Genomic DNA, 14,021 nt, shown 5'->3' on the forward strand with positions numbered 1-14,021 from the left:
ATATTTTGCCTTGTTTTCCTTTTTGAATTTTGGGATGGATGCTAGAAAGATGTGGGTTTTCCTGGTTTTGCCACTGACTAATGTGACTCATATCAAGTGTAACATTTAGGGACTGCTTCTAGGCCCACAAGGGCTGGATCACTCCACTCACTGCTTTGCCCTGAGGAGTCTCTTTATTCTGGAACCATGTATGTAGACTGTTCAGTCTTGGAGCTCATCATGCCTCTAATGAGAGGAGGGATTAGGCTTTCTTTTCTCACTTTCTTTGACTGGTAAAACTCCCACCCCAGCACCCTTGAGAAAACTTATTTAAAGGTTTGACTGTGGTTCATGTTTAGGGTCTCCCTAACGTGGAGAGTAGAAAGGTACTCACTGTAAAATATAGATCAGATATGGGGTAGGTATTTATTTTTAGCACATAAAAAGAATGCCAAAAGACACAAGACTCAGTCTACACTGAGAAGCTTAAAACAGTATTCAGTAACTTAAACTTTGCCAGGGGACTAATACTTAAGCATCAGTGGAATATAAAGAATTTTGGAGGATTGCTCAATAAGCATTTTATATTTCACCTTCTGCACTGTCCAGCCAGCTCCCAGATTATAACTGATGAAACAAGTTAAGCTTGGACCCATTCTCCAGTTGGTTGTCATCTTTTCCTAGAGCAGTTATCAGAGATTCTTCTCCTTGCCATCAGTCAGCTCTGGCCAAAAGGACCTAGGACTCTGGACCTCTTGAACTCACAAAGTCATCTTCAAGCTTATCCAGGGAGATATCCATTCAAATACAAAAGATGCAGGTTCAGGCACACCTGTGCTTTTATTTGCCATGTGCCCCTAGCCTCATGGTAGCTAGGGTGAGGGGTAAGACAAACCAACTCTCTCCAAACTTTTATGAGAAGTGCTCAAAACAGTCTTGATACAACTATGCTAGAAGAGAACATTGAGACTGAGGTCACCCTTTTAAAGTAACTAACAAGTCACCTGCTGTTTCTGCTCAGCAGCTAATAAGGAGCTGGGAGCTTTAGAGTACCAAGTCCTTTCAGCAATGTACCACCACAGGCCTGGGGGCAGTGAGGAAGCTCCCCATGCCCAAGTGCTGAGGCCCAGTATCCCCAGAGTCCCCTCTCCTGCGATAGCTCCATTTCCCTTCTCCCTCCTTCCCTCTTATAGTCTATCATTCTAGGAAAAATGATGCCTGTTTTCTCTCATATGTCAGAGATGTGTAAAGAATATATACATGTATGCATATGTATACATATATATGTATATACACACATACAAATACACACACAGAGGAACATAGGAAGCAAGAGAGGAACTGGTTTGATTACAGATATTAGTGAATCAACTCACTGGTGAAACTTGTGCCAGTCCTATTGAATCCAGGAATCCAGACGAATGACTAACAGGTGAAGGGGTAAATCAATGCCAAGCATGTTTTCTACAGAAAATTTTTAAAATTTAAAATTTTTAAAAATTTTATTTGGGAAGCAGCAAGTGATTATGGAAAAAGCCCTAGAGTAAGAGTTAGAAGATTTGGGGTGGTCTGGGGACACACATACTGTGCACCTTGGACCATTCACTTCATCCTTTGTGGGTCTCAGTTTTTCGTCTCTAGAATGGAGAGAGTACTTGCACCATCTATCTTACAGGGTTGTTGTTGTTAGGAGAAGACGTTGTATATCCTGGAGTGGTCAGGTCAAACTCAGATAGAAATGGGGACCATTAATCTATACGTAAGAATCCCTGAGAATCACATACTGACTTAGTTTTAAAATGTAATATCTGTGTTTTATTGTATTTTTGTCTATTTTGTTAAATATTTTCTAATTGCATTTTAATCTGGTTTGGGCTGCATTTGGGAGTGTTGTAGGCTGCATGGGGCCCAGGCCATGCATTAGACTCCTCTGCCTGAAAGCATTATGTACATGCAAACTGTTATTAAGATTTGTATCATGCAGTTCCCTTGTTTCTGATCACAGAGGGTAAAGTTCCTGGGTGATCTTCCCCACCCCTGGTAAAGATGATATATAACTGAATCATAGAATCTCTGAATTGAAAGGGACCTTGGAAATCATCTGGCTCAAACCATGAGATCAGTAATGTCTTCTACAATATCCCTGTGTAGCTTCCAAAGAGCCTTTGCAATGAGGAGCTTGCCATTTTGTGAGGTATCTGTTTCCACTTTTGTATGGTTCTCAGTATCAGGGAGATTTTCCTTAGCGTGAGAGGATGTCTATTGCCGTCTAACTCTGGTATGAGGTCCATTCACCAAGGATGATTTTCTTCCTCAGACACTGATGAGTGTAGCATCAACAATGGAGGCTGCCAGCAGATCTGTGTGAACACTATGGGAAGTTACGAGTGCCAGTGCCTCTCTGATCACCAGCTCCACTGGAACAAGAAGGACTGTGTGGGTAAGGCCGCTGCTCATGTTTGCTCCGTCCACAGGCTCTGACCGTTTGACTAGAAGGTGGGGCAGCAATGGGCATTTTCACAAGTCTTAATCGGACAGCTGTGTGGAGTGGCTCACCATGTCCTCCATGCTTTTTGCACTTGATAGGCTGCCCATTGTTTAAAAATGGTTGAGAAACAGGAGATGCTTTGTATGGTCTTTGGATTCTCTTCTGTGTTTCTGTCAGGTGTGTATGTCTGTTTTCTATGGGGCTTCTCTGTACGAGCTCACCTAGTGCTGTTGTCCTGGGATGGCGCATGAAGGGCCTGTCTCTGTTTTTTTCTGGCTTTCTTCTTCTCTGACCAGAACGTTAGTTACATGGAATGTGCTTTGGACTATTCATATTGTTGTCTTTTGTTCCATTATTTTTAATTGTAGAAGTGTTTTTCTGTTTACATGCTTGTGTTTTGTCCTGTTTAGAGGTAAAGGGATTCCTTCCGCGTAACAGATCCCCCAGAGTGTCCATGCACTGTACTAAGAGTGGTGGAGTGGATAACTGCTTCCTAAACTGTCCCTCAGATGTCCACCTCTCTCTAGGTAAGTGATCAGGTCTACCTCACCCTGCCCTCCCCACCCCCACCCCCAACAAGGCAGCTTTACCTGAGGCAGGGATAAGTGGATGCCTGGGACCAAGACAGTAGGTGCTATGTGAACACAGAACACTCTAACCAAAGGGCCGTTTTGGTTTTTTTTTGGAACTTTCTTGGCGCCTTGTCTAAGTAAACCTCTTTTTCCTTAGGCCGTAGACAGCAAAGGCCAGAATGGTTTGAGTTTCTGCTCCATGGAGGTGGTGATTTTATCTGTGTCACCTGTGTGATGTACTCTTCTGTGTAATTGTTGACTTCTGTGTTCTGCCTGCTAGGATATCACGATGCCTACTCTGTCACCTGTGGCACCTCTTCTCATCTCAGGAGTCAACTCCATAAATCTAATGATTCTGCTTCATTGGGTAATTACCAAAGCTGGGCATTCGGTAACAATGCTCTGTGTTTGTCAGGTAGGCAAGTAGAGTCATGTGGGAGTTGTCCACGTTTTTATCTGTAAAATGACAGTGGTGAGAACAGTAACCCCTGCCTGTCTGCTTCGTGGGCTTCCATGAGGACCAATCAACATAATAGATATGAATATTTTGTAAATCATACCTGCACACAAATAGCATTTTATAATGTTTCCTTGCCCATGGCCTTCAAGCCTAATACTAAATGCTCTTAACCCAAACCATCCCTTAAATGTCCAGTTTTATCACATGAAGTAACAACTGACAGTTTAAAGAAACTTCTCAGTTGGTGAACAGGATTTGCCACAAACCCCCAGAGAAACTGGTAGGTACACAGGGAACATGTATGCCCTAGCACATGCAGAGGCTCACAATTGGCATAGCTCAGAAGGAGACAGAGTAATGGGATTTCGCAGATGCTGTTTGACTTTTAAAGCCTTTACCATATGGCTCCAACCCACCCTTCCAGCCTTATCCATCACTCCTCCTCATGCAGTCTGTGCCAATCAAGCTGACTTTTTTGTTCTTCCTTATTCTTGACATTCCCCATGCCCTCTCACCATGCCTTTGCAAAGGCTTTCCCTCCTGACTAGGATGCCCTCCCTCCTCATCTCTGCCTCTTAGAATCCTTAATTTCCTTTAAGCTCAAGTCAAATGCCAATTCCTACACAAGGCCTCTTCTGGTCCCACAAGGCCCAGATGCCTCCCTCTGGAAGTACCTTGCAATCATTTATGTGCACATGACATCCCCCACTTCCATTCAATGTAAACTTGAAGGCAAGGACCATTTTATTTTAGTATTTGTACCCTTGGCCCTTTGCTCCATGCCAGCACATGGGGCTGCTTAATTGGTACTTGCTGATTGATTGATTGACCTATGTCTACTTGGGGATGCACTTATAAGCCCTTATAGCTGGAGAAGTCATGTAAACAATTGTCCCTCACTCCCATATTGCACAAGAGCTCTTGTGGGGGCAGGTTAGTGTGCCTGCAAAGCTGTCCATGCAACTTAAGCAGCATCTGGGCCCTGGAGACCCATCCTGGAAGCACAGGAAGTCTGTTTAAAACCCTGCCCTTTCCCAGAACACGGATATATGGGAGCTAAAGGCAACCCGGTCACCTGACCCATGTCCACCCTCGGAGGTGGATGGGATTCGTTACATTTAGTTCCAGTAATATCAGCCTTACTCTCAAATTATAAAGCCATCTTCCCTCTTTGCGCTAAAGCCCTGGGAAGGCAATGGGCGTGTCAACCTGGTCCCATCCTGTCTTGTGCACATAAATCTGCACTTTGGTCTGGTTTTTTTGTGCTTTTCTGTGAGGTAATGGCTTTGGAAATTTCTGCTTTGTCTTTCTGGAAGGCTGCCTTTAGAGGGTTCTTTTTTTCAAATGTCAGAGAAGTCTTGTTGACTTCTACAGACCCTGTTCTAATTGGGACTGTGAAGACATCCTGACCTTTCAGAAAGTTACGTAAGATACTCCCTTGCAGCTTTTCCAATACTTTTTCTGTCATATTTGAACTTTGGATTATCTTTCTTTCTTTGAAAAATTTATTGATGCATTTAGTTTGTCTCAGCAGACATTTCTCTATAAAGTGCATCCTTCAAGAAACAATTTACTTTGGATTTTTTTTTTTTAAGTGGAGAGATACATAAAGCTTTATACACAGACTTTTTCTGGCTCTATAAACAGGATTCTGGTATCTAATAATCCAGTTTGGGGTTAAATCAACAACTAAGAGGTTTAGATTTTTCTCAGGCTATGGATAAGGTAGCAAATACAGAAGTCTGGTGTTTTTAAAGTATTAAAAATGTGTAATGTACCCTTGCCAGTGGAAGGCTTGGTATTACCTGGTCTTATTCCTTTGCCTCTGAGGGTAACATCTCTTATTTGTTTCTTTCTGAAGATGTCGCCATTGTCAGGACAAGTGTCACCTTTAGGCTAAACGAAGGCAAATGCAGTTTGAAAAAGGCTGAGCTGCTTCCAGAGGGCCTGCCACCAAAGATACCAGGTACGGATGGATATTTCCCCATGGCACAAAGTATATGGCAATAAGAGCTCGTTTGCACGTTTGGGGAAACTAAATTGGAGGCTTAGAGACAGCAAAAGGTCTATCCGAAGATACCCTTGTGCCTGAATTCAGCTTAGTTTAAGGATAGTGTTCTTCAATTGGGTGAGGGCATTTTGGATCAAATCATGAGTTCTCCAGAGGTTTTTTTTTTTTTTTTTAACAAAGGTATGGCTGTCCCAAAAGTCTTGGTGCAGTTTTAAGCAGGAATCACTTACAGTGACTGAAACCACATTGAGACTTTTGGAAGAGTCTATCTTATTGTATCCACACATTTTTCATTTTTAGAGTGGTTTAGTGTGGATCTTTGTTACTTCTTTCAACCTCTAATACTGGACTGAATTTCAGGAGGCTTTTGATTATATGGTTTGTGAAGTGTGGGGCATCTTTGTGTTGAAAAAGGAGGTCAATAAGTATAAAATGCTCTGACTACTTGTGACTTTATTGGACCAACTTTGCTAGATTCTGACACCTCAGCAGTACATCTACTTCCAAGTAAATAAAGTAGGATTTGGATTAAAAAGAAAAAGAATTAAGGAAGAATACAGAGTACAGTTCTCCAGCTGTGTCTTTTCCTGGCTTGGGCCAGTTTCGGTCAGACTAGCTAGCTACCCCTTCCTCAGCTCACAACTTCATGGGAGAAAAAAGCCTTAAGATCATAAGGGTAGAAACAGCAAGGGGAGTTGGAGGACCTAGGCACAAATTCCAGTGGGGCCATTTAGTAGGTTTTTTAAGGTGTTTTATTTTCTTTCAAATTTATTAATTGTTTTCAGTTTTCAACATTTACTTCCATAAGTTTTAAATTTTCTCCTCCTTCATCCACCCTCCCTCCTCAAGATGACGTGCAATCTTATATGGTTTCTACACATACATTCCTATTAAATACATTTACACATATGTTGGATAGAAGAAATTATAATGAATGGGAGAAACCATGAAAAAAAAAACAAAACACAATGAAATATAACAAAAAAGAAAATGGTCTGCTTCATTCTGCATTCTGGCTCCATAGTTCTTTCTCTGGATGTAGATGGCATTTTGCATCATGAGTCCTTTGGAAATGTTTTAGGTCCTTGCACTGCTGAGAAGGGCTAAGACTATCAAAATCAGCATTGCAAATTGTAGCTGTTATATGTTCTTCTGGTTCTGCTCATTTCACTCAGCATCAGTTTATATAAATCTTTCCAGGTTTTCCCAAAGTCTATCTGTTCATTTCTTATAGCACAGTAGTATTCCATCATATTCATATACCATAACTTGTTCAGCCATTCCCCAATTGATGGATATCCCCTCAATTTTCAGTTCTTGGCCATTACACAAAGAATTGCTATAAATATTTTTGTACATGTGGGTCCTTTTCCCATTTTTACGATCTCTTTGGGATACAGCCTTAGAAGTGGTATTGCTAGGTCAAAGTGTATGCACATTTTTATAACCCTTTGGGCATAGTTCCAAATTGCTTTCCAGAGTGGTTGGATCAGCTCACAACTCTACCGACAATGAATCAGTGTTCCAACTTTCCCACATCTTCAATAGTTATCATTTTCTTGTCATGTTCACCAATCTGATAGGTGTGATGCGGTACCTCAGAGTTGTTTTGATTTGCATCTCTCTAATCAATAGTAATTTAGCGCATTTTTTTCATATGATTGTAGATAGCTTCAATTTCTTCCTCTGAGAACTGCTTATTCATATCCTTTGACCATTTATCAATTGGGGAATGTATTGTATTCCTGTAAATTTGACTCAGCTCTCTGTATATTTTAGAAATGAGGCCTTTATCAGAGATACCAGTTGTAAAAATTCTTTCCTAGTTTTCTGCTTCCTTTCTAGTCTTGATTGCATTGTCTTTGTGCAAAAACTTTCCAATTTAATGTAATCAAAATTATCCATTTTGTATTTCATAATGTTCTCTGTCTCTTATTTGGTCACAAATTCCTCCATTCTCCATAAACCTGACAGATAAATTATTCCTTGCTCCCTTAATTTGTTTATAATTATTAGCCTCTATATCTGGGTTGTGTATCTATTTGGACTTTATTCTGGCATACGGTGTCAGATGTTGATCTATCCCCAGTTTCTGCCACACTATTTTCCAGTTTTCCCAGCAGTTTTTGTTAAACAGTGAGTTCTTATCCCAGAAGCTGGGGTTCTTGGGTTTATCAAATGCTATTTATTAATTTTGTGAATTTAGGCAAATCGCTAAACTTTCTTGGGCCTTCATGCCCTCATCAATAAAGTGGGAATAATAATTCTTTCACTGCCTGTTTCACGAAGCGGTGAGGAAGGTACTTTGTAAACCTCAAAACACATGTAAATGTAAGTTGTTATAATTTATTTGCACATAACCAGTTGTGATAACACAAGCTGAACTCCAGGGAATTGGCAGATACTCTAGAGGAGCATTGGTACTGTTTGCATACTTAGACTTCTGATCAGTAGGAAAAAGTTTTTTTCTCAGTAGAATGACTTATCAGGAGGATGAATCAATTTGGAAGCGATCTGATCCAGGAGGCTGTGGCTCTTTAAAATATGAGCAAAGCATTTGTACGTATTGTAGTAACTTGATGTCTGGAGTTTATCATTTGATCTCTTAAATGCTTTCATAACAAAATGTTTACAGGCCCTGTAGTGAATGTTCTCTTGATGGTTTTGCTAGAATCTGGCTTCCTGTAATTCTGTTTTTTTTTCACACAGAGTACAGCTCGGTAAAAGAGGGCTTCCACTATGTAAACCTTACATGTGGCTCTGGCAAGCAAGTCCCTGGGGCCTTTGGCAGACCAACCACGACTAAAGAAATGTTGATCAGTGTTGACTTTGAGCTTGAAGCAAACCAACAGGAGGTGACAGGTTAGTCTGAAGTTTCCCCAGGTGCCATCAAGGCTTCTCCCAGCTTGTTCCTTATTTCTTCATCTTTCACTTTTCATCTTTTTTTACAAAAAAATAAAAACAATGAAGTGTCTCTTGTTTTGTATTTTTTGGGTTTTTTTGCCTCCAACCTACATTGATTTGGTTTGAAAGCAGAAGGATTTTGCCTACCTTACAAGAACCCAAAGCTGACATTTTTTGATTGCCAAATTTCTGTTTTGTTTGAATGCTGCCTAGTTTGCTAGTACTACTTTCTCATAATTAAGACCTTTCCCTCCCCTATCTAACATTGTGCTTTGGGATGTTGGCTTGTGTTGGCATTTCAGACTGGCCACTGCCAGCTACTGTGGCTTCTATGTCCTTTCCATATTGTTTCTTACCTCTTACTCTTGATTTCATAGCATCTTGTGATCTGAGCTGTGTCCTGAAAAAGACAGAGAAGAGATTACGTAAAGTGATCCGCACACTTCGGAAAACAGTTCACCGTGAGCAGTTCCATGTTCGTTTGTCAGGAATGGATTTTGAAGTGGCACAAAAGTCCCCCAGAGGATCTGAATACCCTACGGATTCCTGTGGCTTGGGGCAAGAGCCCAGAAAGGGCAAATGTGGTGAGTGGACTGGCAAAGAGCCTTCTTTATTATGTAACCCATCTATAATCTGCTGCTGTCCCCAATTAGAGAAGTGAGTCATAGACTGATTAGTGTTAGATACAGAAGAGAGCAAAGGTGAGCATCATCCATTGTGTGACTGGAATTCAGCTGTGTTCAGAACACACTGGGCTGAAGTGACAAAGGACTGTCATTCCTGTGTGTTGTCTTTAAGAGGATAAAACTATGGAGGCCTTGATTTGCTCATAGAACATCTTGTAGCTTATCTTTTGACCAAACACTCGTCTAATAATAGAAAGCACTTACCACTGGAAGACAGAAGGCATGGTGGGTAGTCCAGAGAATAAGGGGTCGGCCGATGGGGGCCACTCCCCCAAGTGGAGGTTCTGAGAAGAGCTTAATCGTGAGAGATTCAATTGTTATATGCATACATTCTTCCTGGAGTCTCCCTTTTGGGTCAGGGCCCAGAACAACCGGCTCTTCTTCTCCAGGGAATAGGTTCTCCCTCTCTCCTCCTTGCTTCTGTCATTTTCCCTCTTTAGAATGTTGAGCTCCTTGAGAGCAGGCACTGTCTTTCTTTTTGCTTGAATTTGTGTCCCCAGTACTTTGTATAACCCCTGACACATAGGTCCTTAATAAATGTTAATTGGCTGACATATATATATGTTTACATTATAGGTCCAAATTCAAAGGCAATCAAAGCAGGGTTACCCAAGTCTTTAAAGTGATTGCTGAGGAGAGAAACCTGGGTTATATTTTGAAACAAAAAAATGATATTTTTAGAATTAAACACTGAGCACTGCACTACTCTTTCAGAATTGTTTTGGGGGCCCTGTCACTGGGGTCATGTGGATTCTGTCCCCTTTGTAATGCATCCCACGATGGTAAGTTTCAAAACTTGATTATTGGTTTAAGAGAAATGAGGACAGTCTGAGGACCTCATTTTCTGAGAAAATCATTAAAAGAAGTTTCAACACCATTGGTCCTTGTTAAGGAGAATTTAGATGCTAAGTCCCAGAACAATTGGTGATCAATTTTCTTCCTGGGGCATCTACCACAAAAGCTATGCCCGCAAATCGTCCTTTTCAGATGGATTCATTTGGAGGGAGGGAGACCCCACATCACCTTAAAGCTGCTGCTCTGGATAGGAGGAAAAGAGAGCAGCTTAGGGCCAAGGTGCCAGTGAGCTTGCCTGAAGAATAAGCACTGGGTGGGAGGGAGAAGAAGGGCCGTGGAGTAGCCTCCCATTTTAACTAATTATTCTTGATTGTTTTTATACTGCTGAAGGAGACCTCTAAATTTAAGCACCCCTGTAAGGCCTTGGTTATCCATCTGGAGTATGCCTTATGCCCTTATCATATTAACTTTAGAAAACACAATATACCATTAGATTGTAGGAGAGATTTCCAGAATGTTAGCTTAAACCTAACTTGGAATCACAAAACCTCTGAGCAGCTTGCACTGGGGAAAATGATTTGAAAACATAGGTTTTGGCTTTTCCCAAATGGGGGAGTAGAGAAGTACCCCATGTGCAATGTAAATCAGTCATTGGGAGGCTGTTTATTTCCTTTTCACAGAAGGAATGCTATACTACCTAAGATGCAGAAGTGCACGTCCAGTAATACTAAAACTTAAACCTTCTGTAGGACTGCCCAAAGAGCACTTGGATTCCGCCATGGCTTCTGCTGTCAAAGCGTGGCCCTCTAGGGCCCTGTCCTCTGGCTTAGCTGACCCTCCTTTTGGTAGTCTTCTCCAAGAAGAGCTCTTGCAGATGTAGAGAGGGCACTTGCTCTAGTGAAGTAGTCCCCAGCTGAGAAACCCAGAAACTTCTGACCTCTTGAACATTAAGGCTGCTTTTAAGGATGGACACGTGTGTCAGGATTGTTACTCAGTCACCTCGGGTCAGGGAAGGAAACTCAAAACAGGCAAGGCCCGGGCTGAGGCTAGCTGCTGTGTGTGGACAGTTTTTCATGTCTGCCAGTGTTGGGGGGTGGGGTAGCCCCATCCCTCACCCTTCACAGGAAGCCTAGGGAGTTTCTTGCTGCTTAGGAGAACCATAAGGGAGAGACTGTGTCATTCCTATTTTAAAGTTCACCAAGGGGGCCAATCCTATCTGACTCAGCCTTCGGCCTCCTTGGAGTAGAGGACCAAGGGAGCTTGCCTGCCCCTGTAGCCCCATTCCCTATACATGCTCCTTGGGGCACACTACCTAATGCAGGCTGTTTGCAGGTTTTTGCTATTGCAAATAGAATAGATACAAATATTTTTGGTATAGACAGGTCTTTTTTCTTTTTATGATGTCTAGGACACAGACCCAGCCGTGGCAATTCCAGCTCTAGTGATTTGGTCAGTGTTGTGATGTATTGCGTATTTCTGTATTGCTCTCTTTGTAGTGTATTAGTGACTCAGTTTCCCCAAAGACCTTATCTATAGAGGTTTTTGCTATTTTAGTGCTGCCTGTGAGATAGTAACTTAAAGTTGTCTTGAATTGTATTTCTCTGCTTCTAAGGAAATCTCAAATTACATTCTATTATACCTATCTCTCAGATTTTATTTTCCACCGGTAAGGATAAATTCCTTAAGGACCGGGATAGTTTGATTTTTACCTTTATATTCTCAAAATCTAGCTTAATGCCATACATAAATATTAGATACATGATCAAAGTTGAATTGAATTGAACTGATATAAACCCAAGGGAACTCACCTGATGAAACCTAAAGCTGAGATTTTTGTTTGTTCATTTTGCTTTTCCAAAATATAGTGGAAAGCAATCTCTCTGTTGGCTCAGTAAATCCTCAAATATTCCTACAGTATCCCAACTGTCTTAAACAAAAAATAAAACCGGTTAATTTTTTCGTCTTATTTAAATACTAGGTGTGACCATTTCCTCCACATAAAAAGAGAGTCTCTTTTTTTCCTTAAAAAAAATAGCTCTTATTTGCATAATACTTTATAGCTTACAAAACGTCCTCCCAACAGTCCCCAAGGTAGGTCCTTTCTACCTTCTGGGGTTCTTTTTATAAAGTTCTATGTTACAAACAAACCATCCCTTTCTCAGACCCATCAGTCAGATGTTTCTCCACCCACTTTTGTTAGATTGCTTTTGGATGGCTTTGTACATTCATCAGTGAGTCTTTGTGATAGAAACTTGGGGAAAACTGATTTCTCGGGTGCTGTAGACCAAATCCTAATGAGAATGTTGCTGTAACACTGCCTGGTATATGTTGCTCAAGTACAAAGGTCTGAGGATAAGGGTCAGATGTTATCTTAAGAGAGGCCTAATGACCATGACAGCTTATTCAGGTTGCAGTGTATTTTATATGTAGCTGCCTGTGGTGAATGAATGTGTCTTTAAAATGCTTGTCAAACTAAATTAGGTGGTGTTCTGTTTTGTTTGGTTCTTAATGAGGCAGAGTGACTTTTTCCCTGTAGCTCCTCTTGCCATAGAAGGCTCTATCACCCTGATTTCAGCTTTAAAGATTTTATACCAAGAAGAAAATACCAAAGAATTAATGGTTAAGTATCTTCCCCTCATAGCGCTGACTAGGCTGTTGTGCTGGTTCAGGCTTCAGGGAGAGGACTTCTCAGAGGAGGGAGTTGGGGGAAGGGTCGGATGCTTTAGAAAGCGGTTGTCTCTTTTCCCTGTTCACCTTACACATTCACAATGGGACTGGGCAGTCCCTGGATTTTAAAAGAAAATGTTCACAGACAGTTGGGTTTATGGATTGTGGGGGGAAAGGGCTTGGAGCTTAAAGACATTTGCCATTCTAATTTGCTTCATCTGATAGGATTCACAGGAACCAGAATGGTTATGATCTGAACTTTGCTGATACTATGGAAGGATGAAACCAGAAGAATGAATGGAATCTGACAGCATAATTAGATCAATGATCTTTTTCTGTTAGATTTAAGACTTGGTTTTTGGTAGCTGTAAGAGGAAGGAATATTACTGTGGAAACTGAGGAAAGAGGGTATATGTGTGCGTGTGCATATGCAGCACCCACTTCTGGAGAGCTCTCTTGCCTCCAACTTGTTTGTCTGATGGGTGAATCTCTGACAGGTTTATCTAACCTTTGCTTGAATATCTCTAAGGCAAGGAATTTGCTTCCTTCTGAGATGGTGTATTCTATTTTCGACAGTTTTAATGGCTAGAAATTCTTACATTTTGATCTGAAATCTACCTTTCTTTAACTTCTTTTCATTCATCCTGGTATTCTTGAATGGGGAGAATTTGTAGACCATATTTTAACTCCTTTTGCCTAATCAGAAGTGTCTTTTTTTAGACATTTATGTACAGTAAGACCTCATTGACTTGAGCTTATTGTTTTGGAAGTTGAGATCGTTGAAATAGGGGCTGATTTGAAAGTTGTCTTTTCATGGTCTATTAAAACAGGAATTTGTGGAGCAATGAAGGTTGCTACAAAGAATGACCCAGGTGATCATTTGGGTTAAAGCAAACTTTTCAAATATGTTAGAAACATGCTAAGAAATGTAAAGATATCACGTCACCTCCTTGAGGTGTGAAGGTCACCTGGAGTTTCCAAAGACCAGGTTAACAGAGAACAAACTGTGGAGGGTCTTTAGAATGCCAGATTTGGAGAGAGAGGCTTATCATTAGGTTGGCCACAGCAAATGATCTTGCAGATCACTTAATAACTCATAAATGAATTGCAATCTATGTCAATGAGAAGAGTATCCAGCATCCACACTGGTCAAATCATGGACCCTTGAAATAATACCAAGTATAACACATTTTAGAGTTAAAGAGACACTATTTAGGAAATAATATGTACTGATAAGATTTTAAAGAAAGCTATGGTGGTGGTGTCCATGTGTAATCCTAGCTACAGCAGTGGCTGAGTGTGATGTATCTCTTGAGTTTGGTAGTCCTGAGCTGCAGGTATCTAGACTCAGTTTAGTATTGGTAGGGTAGGCCCCCCGGCAGCAGGAGCTGCTTGAAGAAGGAGCCAGCCCATGTCAGAGGAAGGAGGGGTAGAAGCTCCCATGCTGATAAGTAATAGT

At 41.1% G+C, this 14,021-nt stretch overlaps 1 protein-coding gene across 2 annotated transcripts in view; it reads left to right on the plus strand.

The window, feature by feature from the left end:
- SCUBE2 (signal peptide, CUB domain and EGF like domain containing 2) overlaps positions 1 to 14,021 on the plus strand; it is a 75,861-nt gene that overhangs the window by 33,914 nt on the left and 27,926 nt on the right. Inside the window, exons 9-14 of one of the 2 annotated variants that reach the window (XM_072619478.1) lie at positions 2,297 to 2,419; positions 2,878 to 2,994; positions 3,320 to 3,454; positions 5,361 to 5,465; positions 8,220 to 8,372; positions 8,792 to 8,998. In XM_072619478.1, coding sequence (XP_072475579.1) covers positions 2,297 to 2,419; positions 2,878 to 2,994; positions 3,320 to 3,454; positions 5,361 to 5,465; positions 8,220 to 8,372; positions 8,792 to 8,998 — 840 coding nt within the window. The remainder of the gene's footprint in view (positions 1 to 2,296; positions 2,420 to 2,877; positions 2,995 to 3,319; positions 3,455 to 5,360; positions 5,466 to 8,219; positions 8,373 to 8,791; positions 8,999 to 14,021) is intronic. The other variant, XM_072619479.1, reaches the window with a different exon arrangement.

This window comes from Notamacropus eugenii, chromosome 6 (assembly GCF_028372415.1).
Source record: "Notamacropus eugenii isolate mMacEug1 chromosome 6, mMacEug1.pri_v2, whole genome shotgun sequence".
In the NCBI taxonomy this organism is placed as follows: Eukaryota; Metazoa; Chordata; class Mammalia; order Diprotodontia; family Macropodidae; genus Notamacropus; species Notamacropus eugenii.